Raw genomic sequence first — 22,188 nt, forward strand, 5'->3', positions numbered from 1 at the left:
TTTAGTCTACCTTCACTCGAGTACACAATAAAACAAACATTTTCTCCACCATATATCATTGACAGCTGTATACTATATGCCCCATATAAACTAACTCCTCAAAACACAGTAAACCTTTCTAAACATACACTGCATCCCTACTAAATTCAAATCCTTCCACTTAAGAGACAGCATATTGTTTAATCAAAAAAATGGTAAACATAGCCATTCTGGATCAAAGAGAGAAAATTCTTACGCAGTTCATTAAAAATTCCCACTTTTAGTAGCATCCCATAGTCTATACTTGCAGAAAAGTTCAAAAGAAAATTAAATTATGAACAGCTAACAACTGAAACTTTCTAATAAAATAGATGGAAAAATATGCAAAGAACAAAAAAATATACACAAAACAATGCTCATTGGAACAGTTTCCAACTAGTCTGGCATTATATTTATGACCATTCAGAAAGATTAACCACAATCATTTTTAGGCAAAGCAGTAAGGCATTATAGCTATTTTCATCTAGAGATTTTTAATAAATATTTTTTAAGCAAAACAAAAATGCCCCATCCAAAGACAAATTCTTATTTCTTGTAAATTCACTTATGCCAATACTGACCTTTGTGTAAATTAATTTTTTTGTCTCAGTGCATAGCACCAAGTCAAAAACTAAGAACTCTCACTCGCACTACAAATAGACTCATAGCAGCCAGACCAAGTTGGAGAATTATGCCCTGGAACTGTTTGGACCCACCTCTGGGCAGATGCATTCCTGGGGACAGTGAAAAGAGGTGTCTGAAAGATATTGCCTGTGGAGAGACTGGGATTATGGAGTCACCAATGCAAGCCCTGCATGTACCAAAGAATACTGATTTTGTGCAATGATGACTGTGCATGTTGACCAACAATGCAATCCAAATGCCCATTGCAGCAGTTTTGTGTGTACATTTAAATCTAGGTGCAAAGCAACAAAAGAAGCCAAGTATCACAAAACCTTCAGAACAAACTCTGCGATGCTGCACTACACCAAAACGTGCTGTACCTGTCTTGTGACAGGTAGGCTTAAGTAAGTATTAGTATCCAAAACATATCCTACAAAAAATCTTTGGTTTGAGAAGAAAAACATCAGAGACTTGGGAATACTGACAATAATGCCTAGGATCTCACACAGGGGTCAGAGACTGGGTTTGGCAGTTAAGTTAGTTATGGGACAGCACAGTGAGGAACCGATCATCTATACAGTGCAAAATCTTGGGCCTGAGTATCTTCTGGTAAGCTGCTACTACTACCAAGCATTTGAACACCTTGGGGACAGAATCTGGCGGCTTTTAAAATGACAGTGACAGACTCCTACCAGAAAATTAAAGTTATGCACACACCATAACTATACATCTGTGTTGTCAGTTTTTCATTCTTCAACGACGGGGTCTCAGATCTGACTTTGCCGCATATACAAGACTTTCGGATCCAACTCATGAGGTCCTCCCCTCTAGCCATAATGCCCCAGTCAACTACCAATATCTTAGACTGAGTTTGCTGCCTTATAGGTCCTAAGATACTGCAAGTAATATCCGCTAGTACTTTGGATTTCCCTGGCATGTGCATTGCCAGAAAAATAGGCTGAAGGAGGTCGCCCACTGCCACACTCTCCTACTACCCCTCAACAAAGAGGGTAAGATCGTGTCCTCCCCATTTGTTGATATACCAAACCACAGACATGTTGTCGGTCTGTATTGCAATGGTCCGCAAAGGAACATCATCTTGAAAGGCCTGCAATGTTAGTAGGACTGCGTTTATCTCTAAGAAACTGATATGCAAATTGGTTTATTGGGGGGGCCACGTGCCTTGGACCATCTGTCCCAAAAAAAGCCCATCCCACCCCAACTGGGAAGCATTTGTGGTCACTGTGGCTACTGGAGTGGACAGAATAAAAGGATGGCCTAGGTAAACTTTGTCTGATTGAATCTACCAACGAAGATAATCCTTGGAGACTTGAGTGAGTTTGACTGGAAAAAACAAAGGATGATGTAGAAGAGACCACTGAACAGTTAAGAGTCCACTGGGACATAAAAAGAGGCCACTAGAACTAAGTTTATGGCTGCTGCCATCAAGCCTAGAGCCTGAAGGAGAAGGGTGAACTGGAATTTGCTGTACCTGAGACCTGTGTCCACACAACATAGCAGAAGAGAGTCTATCTGATTTACTTAGTTCAACTGAGCACCTATGAACACCAGGTTCTGAACAGGTTGTAAATGAGACTTGGAGGTGTTGACTGAACCCTTTGACAAAGTTGGGAGTCAACAATCTCATAGGAAGTTACTAGGCTATTAGCCCTAAGGTCTTTACAAGCCTAGCCAAGAATTTAGCCCATGTTCCAACAAGTCAGCACCTGATGTCCCTGTCCAGCAGGGACACAGGTAGAATCCCAGAGGTGTATTTTCTACTCCCCATCCAGTTATCCAGGGGTTAACGAGGTACTCTGCTTGACGTGGACAGGCAGTCTATGCCACAGAAGGGGGAGTCTCTGGGATAAAAATCTGTCCCACCATCAAGTCTAATTGATGTCATAGACCAGGCTGAGGCCACACATGTGGGTTACTCAAATGGAGGTTGACTTGAGGATATGTACCAGTACTATCAAGGCGGGGTCCGAGACTGCTTTGTATGCCAGACAGAGGTGACCTCTAAGAAGTCTGTATGAGACTGAGTAGAGGGACAGGGCCTTTTGCCTATCTGTGTAGAGTAAATGTCTGAAGCCCTGGATTCTCCTGGTGAGGAAATTCTGTCGTCTCTCCAGCTGCTGCATGTGCTTTGTGAGGTACATGCTGAAAGAGCATTGTACCCAATAATGGGTCTTAAAAGGGAAGAACACAGGGATACTATGACCATCTTGTCCCAGGATGAGATACTCTCACTAATGAGGTAGGCCATGTAAAAAGCTTTCCATACAATGGAGGCAATACGGTGGTCAAAAATCAGTTTACTATCAACCTGGGTTCCCAAGTCCCTCACAACTGATTGCCTGCTTAGGACCTTGTTATTAATGTGATAACTTGTGGAGACATCACACTCCCCAAAAGGGATGATGATGATGCATTTTTCGGCATTCAGTTTGAGGCCATGTTTCTGGCACCAGTCATTTGTTTGGGTGAGACTCTCTTGGAGGATGTCTGCATCACTAGGGGAGTTGATGACAGAGCCCAGCTTCCAGTCATTTGCAAACTTGGTCAGCCATAGCTCTCTGGTTTTGGCCTGCACCTCAGAAAAGTGTATCCCAAACACAGGGCCCAAAACCAATCCCTGGGGTACACTGCTCTTTACGGGTCTACTGCTTGAGGTGGATTCAGTGAGCCAGTCTGCTACCCATCTGGTAACATATGGATTTGATGCCTAGTTGAGAGACTTTATCTACTATACCAGAGTGGGGAATAGTATCAAAGGCTTTGGCCAGGTCAAGGTAGGTGGTTTGCACAGTCATCCCCTTCTCCGTCGCTTTGGTGACTGCCTCAAAGAAGCCGACCAAATTTTACAGACTTGACCCCCCCTTGTTGAAACCAAACTGTGTGGGATCGAGTGTTTGGAGGTTGCCAATGTCCTTGTTAATGAGGTTCATGATAATCTGCTCCATGGCCTTGCAGATCAGGCTAGTCTCTGGACTGTTCTTGGAGATGCCTGGTTGGGGTGGTGAAGAGCCAGTCATCTAGATAATGGAAACACTCAGAATCCAAGTAATGTCAGTTGAGCTGCTACTACTGCCAAGATGGGCTGGACCCAAAGGTTTCGAGAAAAAATTATTCCTATGGGGGGAGAATATTTGAAGATCATCCACTTTTTTATTTAAGGTTATCTAGGATAACCCCAAAGGACATGTCATCTGGTGGAGATCTGAGGGACTCTTCCCCTTCATTGAAGTCAAATTTTCAGTGAGAGGTTACATAGGGGAATCTGTGAGTCTCCTTTTGCATGTATTCTTTCAGGGGAACCTCTTCAGTGGGATGGTCTGGAGAGGTAACCAAGAGAGGGGTATCCATCCAAGAAAGGGGAAGTTCCTCAATGGGGACTATCCGGATGCTAGATGGTACCAGCTGCCCCTGTGGAGCAGGCCTAGGAGGATCAGAGCTCTGACCCAAAGGAGGAAGGGATGTAGAATACAAGGATGACAGAGTAGTCAAATCTCTCGGTTGAGAGAAAGCTCTCTCCACTACCTCGAAGGCAGATAGACTTGGAGAAGTCGCAGAAAACTCTGAAGCTACCAAGCCCTCAACCCTGCCCAGATCTGTGCCTCGAGGAGAGAGTTGGACCAGAGCTGTCCAACACCAAAGCTCCAAGGGGCAAGGACAGCTTGGATAACGTCAGAGTGGAACCTAGTCCCCCAGATCCATCAATGACACTTTGGTTCAGAGACTCATCCTATTCCAAAAGAATCGGAGCAGAACTAGTCAGGGAGGCCATCAGATTCAAAGGCCTAGTCATCTTCAGATCTTATGCAGATGGGGTCTCAGATTTGCTGGCTCCGACACCATGGGATGGGATTGAAGGAGGAGAGATCATTACATAATAAGTGGCTGGGAGGATCTCAGATTTAATGGGAGATGGAGGCAGAATAAACCCCATCTGAACCTGAGTTCTGAGGAATTTCCTCATCATCCTATCCACATCAGCCTCTGAAATACATCTGGAGGTCCTAATGGAGGAGGTGGTTGATTGGGGCCTAGGCTCTCTCCTTGGTGTCCCTTGGAGAAAAAGGGAATGGATCCAAGGAGAACCCAGTTCAATGATGAACCCAGGTGAGTGGGCTTCAGGAGGAGACTAAGTTTGGAGAATAGTCAGATCTGAAGACGTGGGATAACATTTTTTTCTTAGGATCCAAAGTCATCAGATCCAATTTTTTGGGGATTTTTTTGTGGAGACTCTGAAGAAAGTACAGTTTTGTACCTACCATAAATGTAGATGTCCGATAGGAATGCATCTGCAGTCCTTACAAATGGGTTGTCCTGTCGTCAGGCAGCCCTTCGGTCGGCCGGATTCCAAAGTCTGGGTCTGGCCTCGGCTGGTGTCGCACTTCACCCGACGTCATAGCTGCAGTTATTTGGGTATAAAGGCATCAGCCGATGCCATTTTCCTCAGTGTTTCTTGCCCCAGATGCCAGGTGCCCTCTAGGAAGGCTAAATTTGGATAAATGCAAATGATTCCAAATAGTAGAGAGCAAACAAAAATAAGCATGTATGTACATATATACAAACAAATACACCATAATAGATTCCCCAGCTAGCTACAAGATGGGCAAATACCCTAGGAGTACCACAGAGGGAAGGAGGGTGGGTAATCCTGACTGCAGATGCATTCCTATCGGACATCTACATTTATGGTAGGTACAAAACTGTACTATGTCCTTCAAGGATGCATCTGCAGTCCTTACAAATGGGTAGAATACCATAGCCAAACTGGGGGAGGAGGAGAAATGAAATTATGGTGTAGTTAAGATCCCTTGCAAAACAGCAGTGGCAAAACCTGCTCGGGATCTAGAGTATAAAGGTAAATTATAATGCTTGGCAAATGTATGCACGGAGCTCCAAGTAGCAGCCTCTAAAATGTCTTTGGTAGCCACTCCTCGAAGAAAAGCTGTGGTAGTGGCTGTAGCCCTTGTAGAGTGAGGCCTGATGTTTTCTGGAGTTTTCTTCCCATGGTAGGAGTAACAAAATTTAATGCAATTTCCTATCCACTTAGAGATTGTCGGTTTTGAAATTGCTTTTCCTTCCATTCCTGTTGCATATGCTACCAGTTGCTGGTCAGTTTTTCTATTGCCCTTGGTCCTGTCCAGGTAGTAGCGTAATTGTCTATGCACATCCAAGGTATGCAACAGTCTTTCTCCCTTGTTCTGTGGGTTGGGGAAGAATGTAGGTAGGTGGATAGCCTGATTCAAAGATACTCTGGAGACCACCTTAGGCATAAAAGTAGGATTTGTTCTCATGGACACTCTATCTTGATGGAAGATCAGGAAGGGCTGTACTGCCATTAATGCCTGTAGCTCAGATACCCTTCTTGCTGAAGTGATCGCCAGCAGGAAAGCAGTTTTCCGTGATAAGTATTGTAATTCTGCTGTTGCTGCTGGTTCAAAAGGATGGAGTGTCAATTTTTCTAGCACAAAGTTCTAGTCCCATGCTGGCAATGGTGGCTTCCTAGGCGGTTTTACATTTTTAATTCCTCTCAAACTGCCTGAGCAGAGGATGTGAGAAGACTGGAGGATCCAAGTCGTATTCTGCTGAAATAGCTGATGCATGAATCTTAATAGAAGAATAGGACAGGCCTTTGTGGAAGAGCTCTGCCAAGTATTCCAGGATGTTGGCCATGTTTACCAGTGACACATTTTCTCCTTTTGCAGTACTCCAAATGGAATATCTTTTCCATTTTGCTGAATAATTTTTTTCTTGTTGAGGGTCTGCGAGACTCCAAGATAATGTCTTTAACCCTTTGGGATAAATTTGGGTTATTTGTTCTTATGCAATGTTCCAGGCAGTCAGCTGCAGTGTTTTCAGGTTTGGATGCAGGGTGTTGTAGTTGTTCTGTGTTAGCAGTAAGGGAACAAGGGGTAGGGGCCATATTTGTTCCCGAGACATGCTCCTCAGTAATGGGTACCAATGTTGTCTTGGCCAGTCTGGAGCCATCAGAATGATCCTTGGACGGTCCTCTTTGATCTTCAATAGCACCTTGTGCATCAAAGAAAGTGGTGGGAATGCATATGCTATCAGGTTTTTCCAACTGAAAGATAGGGAGTCCACCTTCCAAGCAAGTGGGTGGTACGTCCTTGTGCAGAATTTCTTTAGTTGTTGATTGCGAGGGGATGCAAATAGGTCTATTTGTTGGAGTCCCCATTTTCTTGTAATGGTTTTGAAGATGTCCGGATGCAGCATCCATTCGTGGGCATCCGTGGTAGTCCTGCTTAGTATGTCTGCTAGAATGTTTTCTTTTCCTGGTACAAAAATTGCTTGTAGCTGAATGTTGTAACTCAGGGCCACATTCCAGAGGTCCATTGCCATCCGGCATAGAGGGTACGAATGTGTGCCTCCCTGTTTGTTGATGTACCACATAACTGTGGTGTTGTCTGTCCTTATCAACAGTTGACCTTGTCGAAGAAATGGTCTGAATGTCTGAATTGCCAGTTTTACTGCCAGCATTTCCTTTTGATTTATGTGTAGGCGCAGCTGGTCTTGAGTCCATAAACCTTGTATGCACTTATCCAGCATGTGTGCCCCCCAACCGAGGTCTGAGGCGTCTGTTGTGATGGTTTGGCTTGGTTGAGTGTTGTGGAAGGGCAATCCTTTGTTTGATTGACAGGCCTGAGCCCACCATTGGAATTCTTGCTTCAGGCATGGAATTATTGGAATTTGGGTTTCTAGGCTGTGCTTGTGCTGAGACCATAAATTCCTTAGGTACCACTGTAACTTTCTCATATGCAGTCTGGCATGTGGAACCAGTATTATGCAGGATGCCATGAAACCCAAGGCTTGCAGGACTTTTCTTGCTGTTAGATGGTTCTGCTTTGTTAATGCCAAGAAGTAGAGAGGGAGCTGCTCCTGTTTTTCTACTGTTAGGAATGCCATTTGTTTCGATGTGTCCAGCTCTGCACCCAAGAAGGTTATCCTTTGGGATGGTATCAGCCTTGACTTTTTTATATTGACTGTGTATCCCAGGGCTTGCAGTAGGTAAATTACCCTTTTCAAGTCTTCTGCTAACTTGTCTTTGCTGTCCGCTTGTATCAGGCAGTCGTCCAGGTAAGGGTAGATTTGGATTCCCTGAAGCCTGCAATGAGCAATTACTGATGCCAGGCATTTCGTGAACACTCTGGGCGCAGTCGATAAGCCAAAGGGCAATGCTGAAAATTGATAATGCTCTGATCCTGCAAGAAATCTGAGGTATCTTCTGCAATTTGGTCGTATGGGGACGTGCAGGTATGCCTCCTTGAGATCTAGAGTTACCAGCCAAGACTCCTTGCCCAGCATGGGAAGAAGCTGCTGTAGGGTCAGCATTTTGAATTTTGGAACAATGAGGAATGTGTTTAAAGCGGACAGGTCGAGAATAGGTCTCCATTTGTTTTCTTTTCTTGGTACCAGGAAGAGTCTGGAGTAAAATCCCTGTCCTTGCTCCATATATGGTACCTTTTCCACAGCTCTCATCCTTAATAATTGAGTTATCTGTTTTAGAGCTTCTGCCTTTTGATTTGGAGGTAGGTTTGGCATTCCTCTCTTCCCTGGTAGAGTATGGAAGTGAAACCTGTAACCTTGGTCTATTGTCTGCAAAATCCACTTGTCTCTTGTGATGTAATGTCAGTTTTTCGAAAATAAAGTTAGCTTCCCGCCCAAGGGTGCTTCTAGTTGTTCCCTGGTAGGCGGTGCTAGAGCCAAGTCACTGTGATTGTCCTGTAGTAGTGGTGGTGGCTGTGTCTGAGGCTGCACCTCTCTGGTTGTTACCCTGCCACTGGCGTCCCCTGTAGGCACCCCTGGATTGACTTCTGCCTCTTGAACGCCTATTCCTGCCTCTCTGAGCTCTGGAGGAGTCTGGAAAGGACCAATTCTTGGAGGGCCAATTCCTGCTAAACCTTGGAGGTTGGACCTGTAAGAAATCTTTCACTGTTTGGACAGATTTTGCCTTCTCTTCCATCTTCTTCAGCACCTGTTGTGCAGGAGAGCCAAACAAACTGATCTTGTCCATAGGAGCATCAAGTAGTTTTGACTTAACATGGTCTGGTAAGGCCTGCTCTTTTAACCATGCATGCCTTCTGATAACAGTGGCAGTCATGGCTGATCTAAAGGAAGCCTCCAGTGCATCATAGCCGCATTTTAAGGAATGGTTACTGACTTGCTGAATGTTATGTACCATTTCCTGAACAGATTTTTTGTCTAATGGTTCATCCGAGGACAGCTTTTTGGTTAACTGGTCTAGCATAAATTCTTGATACTGGATCATGTGGAATTGACAATTCAATGCCCTAGCTGAAAGAGTAGCAGAATGGATTCCCTTTCAGAGGGAAGGGGGTTTTTGGCAGAGGTAGCTGCTACAGCCTTAGGACCCTGGGAGATAGTCTCTGGATTTGCAAAAGGAGCCTTATACAAATGGTAATGAGTGTCCGGGACCCTGTAGTACCTATCGGGCTTAGCAGGGGCCGGAGGTAGTGAATCAGGAGCAGTACAAGCATCATTAAATGCATCATCTACAACAGAGAGAACTGGAGGTATGGCTAAATGCCTATGTTGTGGTAAATGCAGAAAAGTTCTAAGCCTTTTTCTAGAGTCTGAAAAATCCTGGCCCTGCCACTGAAATTGTTCCCTCATAGCATGCAAGGTTTCCCCAAATGAAAATTCCTCAGGCGGAGAGGCAGAAGGAATGGACTCTTCAGCATCAGAGTCTTCATAAGGGGAGAAAGAAGCCTCTGGAGGGTTTGTATTATCTGAATCATCAGAGGAGTCATCTGTGGAGACTGGCTCAGGGGGCTCTGCTCTAGGCCTCTTCTCTGGAGGTGGGTGAGAGGCCCTGTCTGGGTGAGATTGGGATCCCCGGATTAAAGAAATGAGATCCTCTGCTAAACTAAGCATTTGTGAACTAGAGCTAGGCCTGAGAGAGGGGGTCTTAGCAGGCACAGATTTAGTAGTTTTAGCTGCTTTAGCCCTGGCAAAGGCCTTAATGGACATGGATGCTGGTGGCCTAGCAGCTCCACGTGCAGGGGTAGAGATATCCAAAGGGATAGTGTCAGATAATTCCTGAGAAACTGCAAGAGCAGGAGGGATTTCAGAAGCCGATTCCACCAGGTTGGAAGAGGCCTCGGTAGGAGGTAAGTTTTCGGCTGAAGGAAGAACCGCTTGCTCGGTTTCAGCCGAAACCGAGACACTCGCGGTTGGCCTAACCGCGGTTTCGGCCAAAACCGCAGACCGCGAGTTTCGGTCCTTTTCCTTGCGCTTTTTAGAAATGTGCGTAGTTGGAGGATCCGACGGCATAATGTAAGCAAAATCGGAGCCGAAAAACTCCTCAGCAAATTCCGACCGACGTCTAAGCGTCCACCGGTTAAAAGAAGCACAGGCTAGACAAGCTGCTACGTCGTGGTCTGGGCCTAAACAAGGTAAGCAGTAAGAGTGGAAATCTTTATGAGGTATTTGTTTCCCACAAGTTAAACAGTTATTCACTTTTTCTGACATCGGCTGAGGCAAGAAAGAGTCCCCAACGGGGTACTTAGCTTTTTAGAAGTCTTCGGTAGTAGTAGAAGTATTCGATAGTAGTAATCTCTGGTTCTGACCGACCGGCACTTGCGAACAGCTTCTGCTTCGAGCGCCACGCGGCAAGAAAGACTGAGGAAAATGGCGTCGGCTGATGCCTTTATACCCGAATAACTGCAGTTATGACGTCGGGTGAAGTGCGACACCAGCCGAGGCCAGACCCAGACTTTGGAATCCGGCCGACCGAAGAGCTGCCTGACGACAGGACAACCCATTTGTAAGGACTGCAGATGCATCCTTGAAGGACATCAGGTACATGTCATAACCTTCGGAAAACAGGTGGGGGCTCTCATGAAACTCTTTCATCTCTGAAGAGGATTTTGCAGGCTTACTACTGGGGGGTTGAGCCCCTGATGAAGAAGAGAAAGAACAAGGCAGCATCCCCTTATGCACTAATTTACTACACCTATCACTAAGTACCCTAGAATTAAAGGCAGCACAAATGAAGCAGTGAGTATTGATGTGTGACACTCTAAGGCAGGAGAAGCACTCCCTGTGGGCATCAGCATTGGGAATCTAATGCCCACAGTACATGTACTTTTTAAAGCCTGTTTTGTTCAGCCATTTCTTAACAAAAAAATAGCAACGACCTAGAAAAGGGAAAAGGGCAGAAGAATAAGTAAATGTTTTTTTTTGTGTAGGTTAAGTAGACCACCAGCAATGGCAGGAAAAAAGGGTAGAAAAACTTGGAGAAAAAACAAGTACCAACTATGGTATGGCAGAACTACCAAAGGTAGAAAAGGTCATCAGAAAGAAAAAAACTTGAATATTTAACAATTAGGAGAAGTAGGTGGGTAAACAGAGATAGATAGATCAAAGGTTTTTAAAAAAACTACTCACAAAACTTGAACAATACCCCAAAAAGCTCTGAGACGAGGATTTGCTTATGTGCGTTATGGTGGCAAAAGATCTATGGTACTGCTAGCTGACTGGGGCATTATGGATAGAGGTAGAAGCTTGTGAGTTGGATCTGAAAGTCTAGTGTATGCGGCCAAGTCAGATCAGAGACCCAATCACTGAGCAACGAATGAAAAGGGAAACATTAGATCAGTAGGTATCTCTTGAACTCATCACTGGCTATTCTGATGTGCAGCCAGGTATCCCTGGTGGTCCAAACAACATATCTACTCTCATTCTGACAAGCGCTGGAGGACAATCTGTACAAAGACCATATGAAATTTCTCCTTTACAATGTACTCAACTAGGCTGCTGAAGTCAAGAATGGATCTGAGGTTGAATCATTTTTTTGCCACCAACCTTGGTCTCTCTGGTGTGTGGGACCTACTAGGTAGCTCTTTTGCTTAGAAGGGACAGAACTTTTTGCTCTGCTTGTAACTTTTTGACAGGCTGTCAGGGGCTTTAGTTGAGGTATCTTAAGTTAGGAAAGGGATTTTGTACCCTTTGGATAAGATTCCCTTTATCCATTTGTCTTCAGCGATCTTCTACCACTAACACACACAGACAGACAACCCTTGTCAACTACTTGAGGGGAACAGCTGAAGAAAGATTTATGGTTGCTGCTATTCCTTAACTGCCTACATCCCCCTGACTGACAGCATTTTCACATATCCCTGCAGATATGTTACTGTTACCTTGGAAGGTAGTTGGGACAGGTCTCCCTCCCGCTTTCCCTCTTATCAGCCTGCCTACGCTAGAACTGCAACTAGTGTTGGCTGCTCTACATTTCAGTAATTAAACTTATGAACTTAACCAGCTCATCCAGGTTTCTGAGGTATGTATTGACATAATCACTAAACAGAGGTCCTGTACAGAAGGAGTCTAGGAAAGCTGATTCTGTAACAACTAAAAAATATCCATAAGCTAGAACTATGCATACTGGTTGCACCGTTATGCCAGCAACCACAGCTGGGGCTGAAGAATCCTTGCCCTTGTTAAAAATGACATTCATTTCATTAAATTGCAGACAGGGAAATGAAAGTAGTATCACAAACCTGGGACCAATGCTGGAAATGCTGGCACCAGGGTCAGTGCTAAAAACTGCAATGCTGTGGAGTTAACACTGTCAGGGCTGAAGCCTGACAGACTTGAGAACTGTGACAAAATATGATCCAAAAGTAATCATGCAACTTAATGAGACAGCATGACTGGAGAGGATGCCTAGGTCAGTGAGATAAGCAACCTTATGACCAGCTGTAGTCTTAAAAATTGAGGACCTGGCACTGGTAAAACCATGAAAGCTAGCATTGGCCAACAAAAATAATCTGCCTAATATTCTCAGCATCCTGTTAGTGAAAGACGATCCCTATAATCTTCTTTGTGCCTTAGCACCATCTAAACCTGGCACAAAAATAGAGTGGTCTGACCTTGGTGCAGTTGGCCTGCAGTCCAAGCACTGTACTGGGAATCTAACAGCTGGAATACTTACCGTGGCAGCAGAACCTGCAGTTTCTTTAACCAAAATTCACAGGCAGATAAATCCAATATATGACAGCTGATGAAGGAAAACATGGGGAAATCAGGAAAGAAATGGATTTTGAAACTTATTTTAGACAGGGAAGAATAGGGGATTGTCTGTACAGATATCATTTTGGATGCTAGGGTGAAAGCCTGCTGAGGAGAACTGCAAGATACTTCCAGGTCAAAAGGCTTTGCAGACAGAACCCCTACAAATGTGTAACTTACTGACAAAAAGAAAAAATATTTCAATATAGGACAGGGCATACTGCTGTCATTTTATTCAGCCCTTTAAAACCCAGGTTTAAAGATCTAGAGAAGGAGACACGGGTAGTGCATGATGAGAACTGTGTGTGTGTGGGGGGGGGGAGGGGGGGCTGACAGTCTGGGAAAGTTTTACCTGTAAAAAGTGTACCCGACAAATAATCCTAATGGCAGCAGCAGCCATATTGGTTAACAGAAACCTTCCACTTCCTTCCATCACACTTCTGGGTTTCTTCTCACAAACTCTATGGCAACATCTAAATCTTCTTTAGAATTGACCCAAAGCTCTGAAACAGTAGCCACTATTATACCACAATTCTACTCATCTACACAGTGAAAACCAGAAAGTCAGAGTACTACAAATCAAGTACTTACAGGAACCTTAAATCAGGACCTCAAATCCAATTAAAAAAGAAGCTACTGAATTAGTATAACTTGAAACATAAAAAGCTACACTTGATAAGGCAAGACAGCATCATGTACATGCCATGCATTTTATGTCGGAAAGATGAATAGACCACTTAAGGATGGAGTCCTTGAACATCCGAGAGACATAAGAAATAAAAAAGATAATAATGCTCTAACATTACACATTATGGAGCATGATTCTACACATTTCTTTAAGTTCTTTGTTTTGCAAGTTTTAGACATTAGCTTGAGATGAGGAGACTTGAAAAATTATACTGAGACCATAGAACAAAAATGGATTCTTTTATTAAATGCTGAAAGATTACCTGGTTTAAATGGGGTTTCCTCATTAAAACCATTTTTAAAAGGGCGCAGACTTGTGCATAAATAACATTATAACAAAAATTTCTATTAACAGTTTTGATATGTCTTGCTTTTCTTATGTGTTTTTATGTATATTTGTGGGTGTTTTTTCACTGTTTTATATATGGAAATAGTCATGCATGTATTCTCTGTAGAATATTTTAAAATGTGATGACATCACATCTTAGTGTTTTCTTACTGGTCAAAGTTTTGTATTTAAATGGTGGATGCTTTATTTAATATTGCCTGAAGAAGCTGTGTGTTCATCGCGAAACCGCTTACCATTTCTTTGTGTCTTGGATTTATACATTAAAGTACTTGGATTTTTAGCCTTGTTTGGTTTGGTATTTCTTTTTCATTCAATTACATTGTTATACCGATCTTCATTGTGCCTCCAGTTTTGTGGTTTTAACAGTACAAGTATGACTGCTGCGGACATGGCCTCTAAAGCTTGAAGGATTCTCTGGACTGAGAGAGGAGAGTTTTGGATAATTTTCCTGACCTGGAATTGAATAGTCTGAACTCTTGCCAGAGGTGGGAGAGATGCTGTTTGTGTGACTGTGTTGAAAGAAGCACAGATGAATTTCAATGTCTGAGTTGGTTCCTGATGAGATTTGTTGTAATGGATTGAAATACCCAAATTGGAAACAAATTTGGAGTATGTAATCTCAGGCTTTTATCAATTGTTGTCTGGTCAGAGCGATGATAAGCCAGTTGTCTAGATACGGAAACACTCAAAATTCTTGCAGTGTCAAGTGAGCTGTCAATACTGCTATATACTTGAACACTCTGGGTGCTGTAGAGACCAAAGGGCAGAGCTCTGAACTGGTAAAGACTGGCTCCCAGCCAGAATCGCAGATATCTTCTGGAGTGTCTGTTCATTTTGATATGGTAGTACGAATCATGAAGATCTACTGAACACATCCAATCATCCTGGTGCAGAAAAGGCGGAATGGACTGGACCGTGACCATCCAGAACTTTGTATATTGCACTGACTGGTTTAGTTGGCTGAGATCCAAAATTGTTCTCCAGTCTCCTGTTTTATTTGACACTAAAAAGAATCTTGAGTAAGTTCTGGACTATTTCTGGTCTGGAGGAAACCTATTGGATGACTTTTTCTCTAGCAACTTGCCTAATTCCAGTGCTGCTGCCAGATGGGAAAATGGTATAATACATCTGGATATTATCCTCTGCACCCATGAATCTTTTGTGATTTTTAGCCAGGCTCTCTGGTGCAATGATATATGACCCCTGACCACCTCCAGAGATGGAGAGTTGGGCCTCCCTTCAGGAGCGCTGGTAGGATCTGTCAGAGAAGAAACCTCTTGATCCTTGGTTTTGCAGACCCTCTCTGCCATGAGGGTGGCATCTTCCACTAAAGTTCCCCCTCTGCTCCTGAGGGAACTATCTCCACATGGATCTTGGAAGCGACCCTAGGATTTCTTGAACCACATCTTTCAACCTCCTCACACCTCCCAGATCAGTGATTCCTAGAAAAGGTTTGTTGAGAGGTTAAAAAAATGTCCGCCCACAGCAGACAAGGTTTTACCTTCCTGTTCAGACCTGGGGTGTGTCTCTTTCACATTAGGACCAAATAGGGAATTTCTGTCAAAGGAAGCTGAATGGTTCTGCAAAGTTGCACAAATGCATCCAGGCATGCCTCTTCATGGAAATACCTGAACCCACCACCCATAAAGTACCTTCTGTTGCACGAGAGATAAGCCTCATGGATGAAATGGAAATGGACTGAAGGGTAGCCAACTGCAAGGCAACAGTGCTCTCTCCTTGGAGGAAATGGTTCCAGACAGGGATTTGGTAAGCTCTTTAATCAAATCCCTCTAGAGTCTTGTTAAGTGTTCCAGGTAATTCAGTGACCTTTGCTCTTCAATCGGTGAAGTACAAACATGCTTCCCAAATCTGTCCAATGCTCTAGACTCTCAGTTAAGAGGGTGGCCACAGAAACTCTGTTCTTCTAGTTCCTTCTTGGTAGTTGCGGTTACGACTACGGCATAAACCAGTCCTCCTTTGTGCCACTGGATTCTGTCTTTAGGTGGTGCTAGGATCTTGTCTGGCCTCTCGGGTATTGGTTCAACAGTATCAGGTTCCTTCCACACCTGCTGACAGACCAATGAGCTGATCAGCACTGGAGTCACCCAGGAGATAAATGGGCCAGCAACAAAAGCCTCCAAGAATACAGACTTCTCTTGGTAAGGACTGTCGGGAGACCAACCACCCCTTTGCTTTAGGAGTTCCAGAATGTCTCCAAATGAGATATCATTGGGTGAAGAATTTGGGGACCCTACCCCTTCATCAAAGTCAGTATCTTCTGTGAATGACTCTGGAGGAGAATCCAGGTACCTCCTTTTGCACTTTTTCTTCCGGGAAACTTCTTTGGTGGGATGGTCCAGAGAACTGCCAAAAGAAATGAGTATATCCTGATGGGTAATCCTGGTGGCTAACTTGGGCTGGCTGTCCCTGTGCTAAGGATGACAGAGGCTCAAGATGCAGAGACAAATGGGCTAGGGTGGTCGGAGCTGAAGAAGGTGGATAAGTTCAAGCTCTAGGGATAAAGAAAGCTCTCTCCACTAAACTGAACACTGAATATCTAGAAGACATGGAGTTGAACCGAGCTAACCCCCTTTGGAGTCAACTCTATTTCCTCAGATCCCGCACCAATGGTACAGCTCTTGAGAGTCATTACATTCAGAGGCACTTGCAGCCGGTCCACTCAGAGATGCCACCACAGTCGAAGATACTAATATCTTCGAATCTAACGTGAATGACTCCAGAAACTTCGGATCTGACAACTGTAATACCAGAGGCTGGATTGGCGAAAGAGCAAACAAGGGGAGGGGTTATACTAACTAAAGGCTATGGACAAGATGGGGTCGAGCCGGGTTAACCCCCATTTGCTATCTTCATGAACAGGAACTTTCTCATCATTCTGTCTACATCAGTTTCAGTCAACCTTTTCAAAGAGTGAGTCAAAAATGCTGTGGAGGATGGCCTTGAATGGTGGTGTCTCGGAGAATGTGCCTACAAGGGGGATGGCAGCCTAGAGGTAATTGGATCCAGACCAAACAGTGGTGATCAGACCAGAGGTGACCTCTCTTTCTGAATCTTTGGCTCCAACGATTTAGACATTTTTGCTGTAGGTTTTGAATTCAGATCTGATGAGGTGGTAGGCTCTGGAGAGCATTTCCTAGAATCTCTTTTTTTCAGACTTCTTAGGGGGATGAGCCCCAGAAGATACTGGTAAAGCAGAAGACATAAGAGGTCATCAAGCCACTGAGAATAAGCTTATTTTTACGGTCAATGATGGGCCTAGAGTTAAAACCCTTACAAATGTCACAGTTTGCATCAAGGTGTGATGGGCCTAGTTAGCATAAGCATTCTGAGTAAGTGTCTGACAGGGGAATTTTGTGGCCACAGGCTGTGCATTTTTTGAAACTCATGGGTAAACAAGATGTGAGGTAAGTTAGGGACTAAGGCATTATGGGAAAGGGAGGAGCTCAAGCACTTTCAGTGATCCACGAGCCAGTAGAAGCGTCTGAGTCCAATCCAAACCCTAAAGTTGAGGAATGAATGGAAACTGACATCAGAACAGCAGTTTATTTCTTTGCATAATAAACTCCATTAGTAAAACAGAATGCTGTTCATCTAACTGACATGAAACAGTCACGTGCATGTTGTAAATGTGTAGTCTTTCCAGATGAATAGCTCTCAGCTCACGGAAGCATGTCATCTTATCGAATGCAAAAGCAGCAAGTTAGCTTGTTTTCTCCACTGTTATGCGATCTTGGTGTTGGTATATATAAGTCCAGGGGGTATGGATGGTGCAGGGGGGGTTGTCCCCCTGCAAAAAAAAACAAAACTTTGATTATCGAAGGTGCTTTTTGGTAAATGTTTTTCTTTTTTTTCTCTCTTCCATTTGCTGAAATAACCTTTTATGACTTGACATGAATCCCCAGCAGACATACTACGGTATTTTCCACTGGAGTATTTCAATGCTAAAGTTTTTGTTAAGTTCTTATTTCCTTTCTTCAGAAAGTAACCTTGAGAAGCCATGAAACAAATTTCAATAAATGTAAGGAGTTTACTTTGTGTTGCCATGTACGTACAAAATTACTGAATTATCGGCAGTAAATCTGGCTTTACTTACACACCTGTTTTCTGTTCTGTTTTATGTAGTTATTCAAATCTTTCATAACATTTGCTAGGTGAAATTGTGCAAGAGTCACTCCAAGGCACACAAGGATAAAGTTCTGATTGCAAGGCTGTTCACTCATGGTTTATGCAACAGGGACATGTTATACTAACTGGCAGTTGGAGGTAGCGCTAAGTGGCTGATGATGGGCCTGTGAGCTTTGGAGAAGGAGGCAAGGAAAGATTACAGAGGGGTACTTCCTGGGGAAGTAAACAAGCAAACATCAAAACAAAAAAGAGTGTCTATGCATGAATGCCATGCTGCAGAAAAAGCAAGTGTACATAGTATCACATAAAGACCACCACCAAGTCCAAGTAACTTTATGACTAACTCTTAAAAAGGGAGCAAAGAACTAGCCACTTGAAATTCCTGCAATTCATGTATTATTGATAACTGGCACCTCACTACTTAGGTAAGGATAAGGGTACAAGAAGGATGCTCCTACAAAGGAATGACATGGGATGTCACACCGCACAGGATGGGAACAAATGGGTCAACAGGATAGGATGTATAGCTACATTGATGGGGTCAAAAGAAAGTGTACAAAAAATATTGTAGCATATTACATAAATCCATTACAGAAAAGTGAAGTGACTCTTATCAAAATCCTAAACGTGTCCTTTGAGGCAACAGATTTTTTGGATGTTCAGCCCATCAAGAGTGATGATGGTTTACTTGAAACCAGACTCCATATGAAGGCATGCTGGAGGAATGGTCTTTTACATCATACCAGCAAGCATCCTGGGTATATTTATCATAATATTTTGAAGGGTCAAATGTATAGGATCTCAAGACTCTACACTGACGATGGAGTATTTGAAGATGCTCTGATGAGTTTACATGCTGATTTTCTCACTAGGGGCTATTTTGAGAATGAATGGGAAGTGGCCACGAGAGACATTAGTCATGCTCGGAGAGATCAAGCCAGACCTTATTTTTCAAAATGTTTACATAGTAGTACCAACAGGACTGGGATTAGACATGATGAACGGATCAACTTGACATACACTGATGACAGGCTTGATTTGTGGGATTATCCGTAAGAATTAGCCAGTTTTGTTGGCTGATGACACCATCAGGAAGACAGTAGGTTTTTTCCCTACTTTTAGTTTCAAGAATACTCTCTCCCTTAAAAGGATGTTGTGTTATGGTCAGGAAAAGGTTAAGACTTCTCCTTTTTCATCTAGATTAGGCACATATGCCTGTAGGGCATGTAAAGCCTACAGTTATATATCTTCAGTGAAGAATTATGAGCACCAAGGTTACTGGATTCAAGTTTGTCTCGAGGTTTTATGCTGACTGTTCAAGTTGCAATCTAGTTTATGTAGCATACTGTAATGACTGCATTAGTTTTTATGTAGGTAAAACCAATTGTTCCCTTAGGGAGCGTGTGTTGGAGAATTTAAGTTATATACGAAAAATAGATGAAGCAAGTGTGCTGTATAAATATATTAGGTTTAACCATGATCACAACTTTAGTTTTTTTGGTTCTGCAACTAACAGACGTTGGATTTAAGGTTGGTAATATAGTCAACAAAGTAGAAATAGCACAGACTAAATGGATCACTACCCTTCAAACACAAAGAGCTCCTGGTCTGAATGGGGCTACACCTTTAAAGCCGTTATTGAAAGCACAGGGTTTGCGCTTCACTGATTCTTGATTGTGATTTGTTGACTGCTTGATTACTTTGATGTTACTAAGTATTTATGATTGTTAGAATTTATTTTACTATGGTCTGATGAAGTAAGTGCATGGTTTATGCACGAAAGTGCTTATGTTTTTGATTACTTTAATAAGTAGTTTTTATCTCTCGGCTGTGTTTGACGAGTTATTTATTTTGTTTTTGCTGACTTATCAAAATCCACCTACTCTACAGTAAAGTTCTGCCAGTACTATGCGACATAGCTATCATTCATAATTATGTTTGGCAATATTTTGGCCTAACACTCTAATCATTACAATCACCACTTCACTTACACATCAATAGTGTATGTTCAGATTTAAACTTCATTTCCAATCTGCATTTCTGTGTGGGCTGTAAATATCAAATATTACCACCTACAACTGTCAAGGGACATATATCAAAGCACACAATTCTGAAAGGGAGCAAAATGCAGTGAATAGCAAATCACTCAGTAAAGACAGACTACAATATGTGCAATAAAGAGCAACCTTAAAACCATAAATATTACTCAATCCCTTCTAGTCAAGAGGTGCATAGATTGTTTCTACTACACAGTAACACTGAGTAATGCTACACTGTACGCCTATTAGATCACTGTCGCATGTTCTCCTTCTGCGAAATTAGTAAAAAAGGCATTACTTCAACTATCTACTGCTGTATAAACAACTCTTGTAGAAGGTACTGCTACTGTTCACATACCCATGAATACAGTCACAGATTTTAGCCAAATTTCAATAATCTACCAAATCACTATAAAGTTAATGATAGTATTTGCTATGGGAGATGCTTAAATTATTGACTTTAAGGCTAAAACCCATTTCCAGACATTCTCAATACTAAAAACAACAAACACAAATGATTACATCAACACAGCAAGCTTAGCTAAATAAACTACATTACGGCAGAAATGTTTAAGATTCTTTTTTGTATATGGACATATGAAAAAAAAGTCTATATGAGCTACCTTAGAGGTACCTATAGCATACATTTTGACAAAAACGCACCTGTCAAGTTCTTCCATTACTGCCTCCTGTTTTTCAAGTTCATCTAGTCTAGCCCATAATTCTTCTTCAGATAGGGCATCTTTTCTTTCAGATTCACCATCAACATTCTCAAATGTAACTTCATCTTTTATCTTTGGCTTGGAATGAGGCCTAAGAGCCTTCCTATGTTTTCCTATGATGAAAGCAACATATTAAAAATGACACAAGTCACATTCTGACACAGGGTCTTATCAATACCTGCTGCATAATAAACAGTTTTGTTTTTTTCATCTGTACTATTCAGTTCACCACTAATGTTCAGACTTAGCCTGCATTTGCCTGGCCCATTTCCTTCTGTGTCATGTAGCAGAAGTGACAACTAGCACCACCTTTCTTCCACTCCTGTAGATCTATAGGCATTGCAAAGCAGTAGGGAGGCAGCAGCAAATGAGACCCATACATTGCTTATGAAGATGGTACAAACCTGAACCTTTCTTTCATTCCTGCAAACAGGTGTGACCCAGGAAGAGAAGTAGGGAAAAGCATATCATCACCACCTTGAAAAGAAAACTACAGGTTCTTAGTCACTGAACTCCCCTAAATGAATGACCTTTGATGCCTGGACTTCAGCTTGCTGGCAGAGCAGGGGGATATCCTGTCCCTTATGCTTGCAAGCCTCACGTAAACGGTCTTTAAAATTATGTGCATGCCATGTACATCAGGAGAAAAAAACATCAGAAGAGGGACCACACAACTGTTGTCCTCAAAATGTGCACTGTTTCAAACAGCAAAAAATTCACTGTGGTATGGCTCATTTACTCAGTTAATATTACTAAATGGCCCAGTAATGACAAGCACACTTTGTAAGATCTCTTAATATTTTGAATGTGGCTTCAACTCAAACATTAGTTGCTTCATCATCAGTACATTTACTTAGTTTACCAACTATATCATAAGAGATGCATCTATAACTGTTTATTTCACAGGTGTGTGCTTAGTTAATGAAAAAAGTACAGTTGTGTACACTTACCATAAATGTAGCTGTTCGAGTGTATTCACTGTTGCAGTCATCACATTTGGGTAGATTCCCACAGCTAAGGTTGGGAGGAGGAATTTAGATAGCATTATGACCAGCTAGAAGGCCCTGCAAGACTGCAGTGGTAAAGCCAGCTTTGGATTTAGAGAAAATTGGCAAATGTTATCTAGTCTAGCCCATAATTCTTCTTCAGATAGGGCATCTTTTCTTTCAGATTCACCATCAACATTACTGCCTCCTGTTTTTCAAGTTCATCTAGTCTAGCCCATAATTCTTCTTCTCAGGCATCTTTTTCTTTTTTTTCTCACCATCAACATTCATCAAATGTAACTTCATTTTTTATCTTTGTCTTTACACTTGGTGAAAGTATGTACAGAACTCCAGGTAGTAGAGGTAGATGCAGCCCTGGTTGAGTGGGGTCTGATCCCCTGTGGGATAGGTTTTCCATGGCGTTTATAGCAGAAATGAATGGAATGGCCTATCCATTTAGAAATGGTTTGCTTTGAAATAGCCTACCTCTCTGCCCCTGCAGCAAATGCCACCAGCAGTTGTTCAGATTTCCTTTGAAGTTTAGTCCTGTC

General features: G+C 42.7%; 1 protein-coding gene across 2 annotated transcripts in view; it reads right to left on the reverse strand.

Moving 5' to 3' along the window:
* Nucleotides 1–22,188, reverse strand: part of URI1 (URI1 prefoldin like chaperone) — an 844,005-nt gene that overhangs the window by 186,190 nt on the left and 635,627 nt on the right. For both annotated transcript variants that reach the window (XM_044067309.1, XM_044067310.1), the window contains one exon: nt 20,593–20,764. In XM_044067309.1, the coding sequence (XP_043923244.1) occupies nt 20,593–20,764 (172 nt within the window). The remainder of the gene's footprint in view (nt 1–20,592; nt 20,765–22,188) is intronic.

Source organism: Protopterus annectens, chromosome 3.part1 (genome assembly GCF_019279795.1).
Source record: "Protopterus annectens isolate FY-2018-M chromosome 3.part1, PAN1.0, whole genome shotgun sequence".
Classification (NCBI taxonomy): Eukaryota; Metazoa; Chordata; order Ceratodontiformes; family Protopteridae; genus Protopterus; species Protopterus annectens.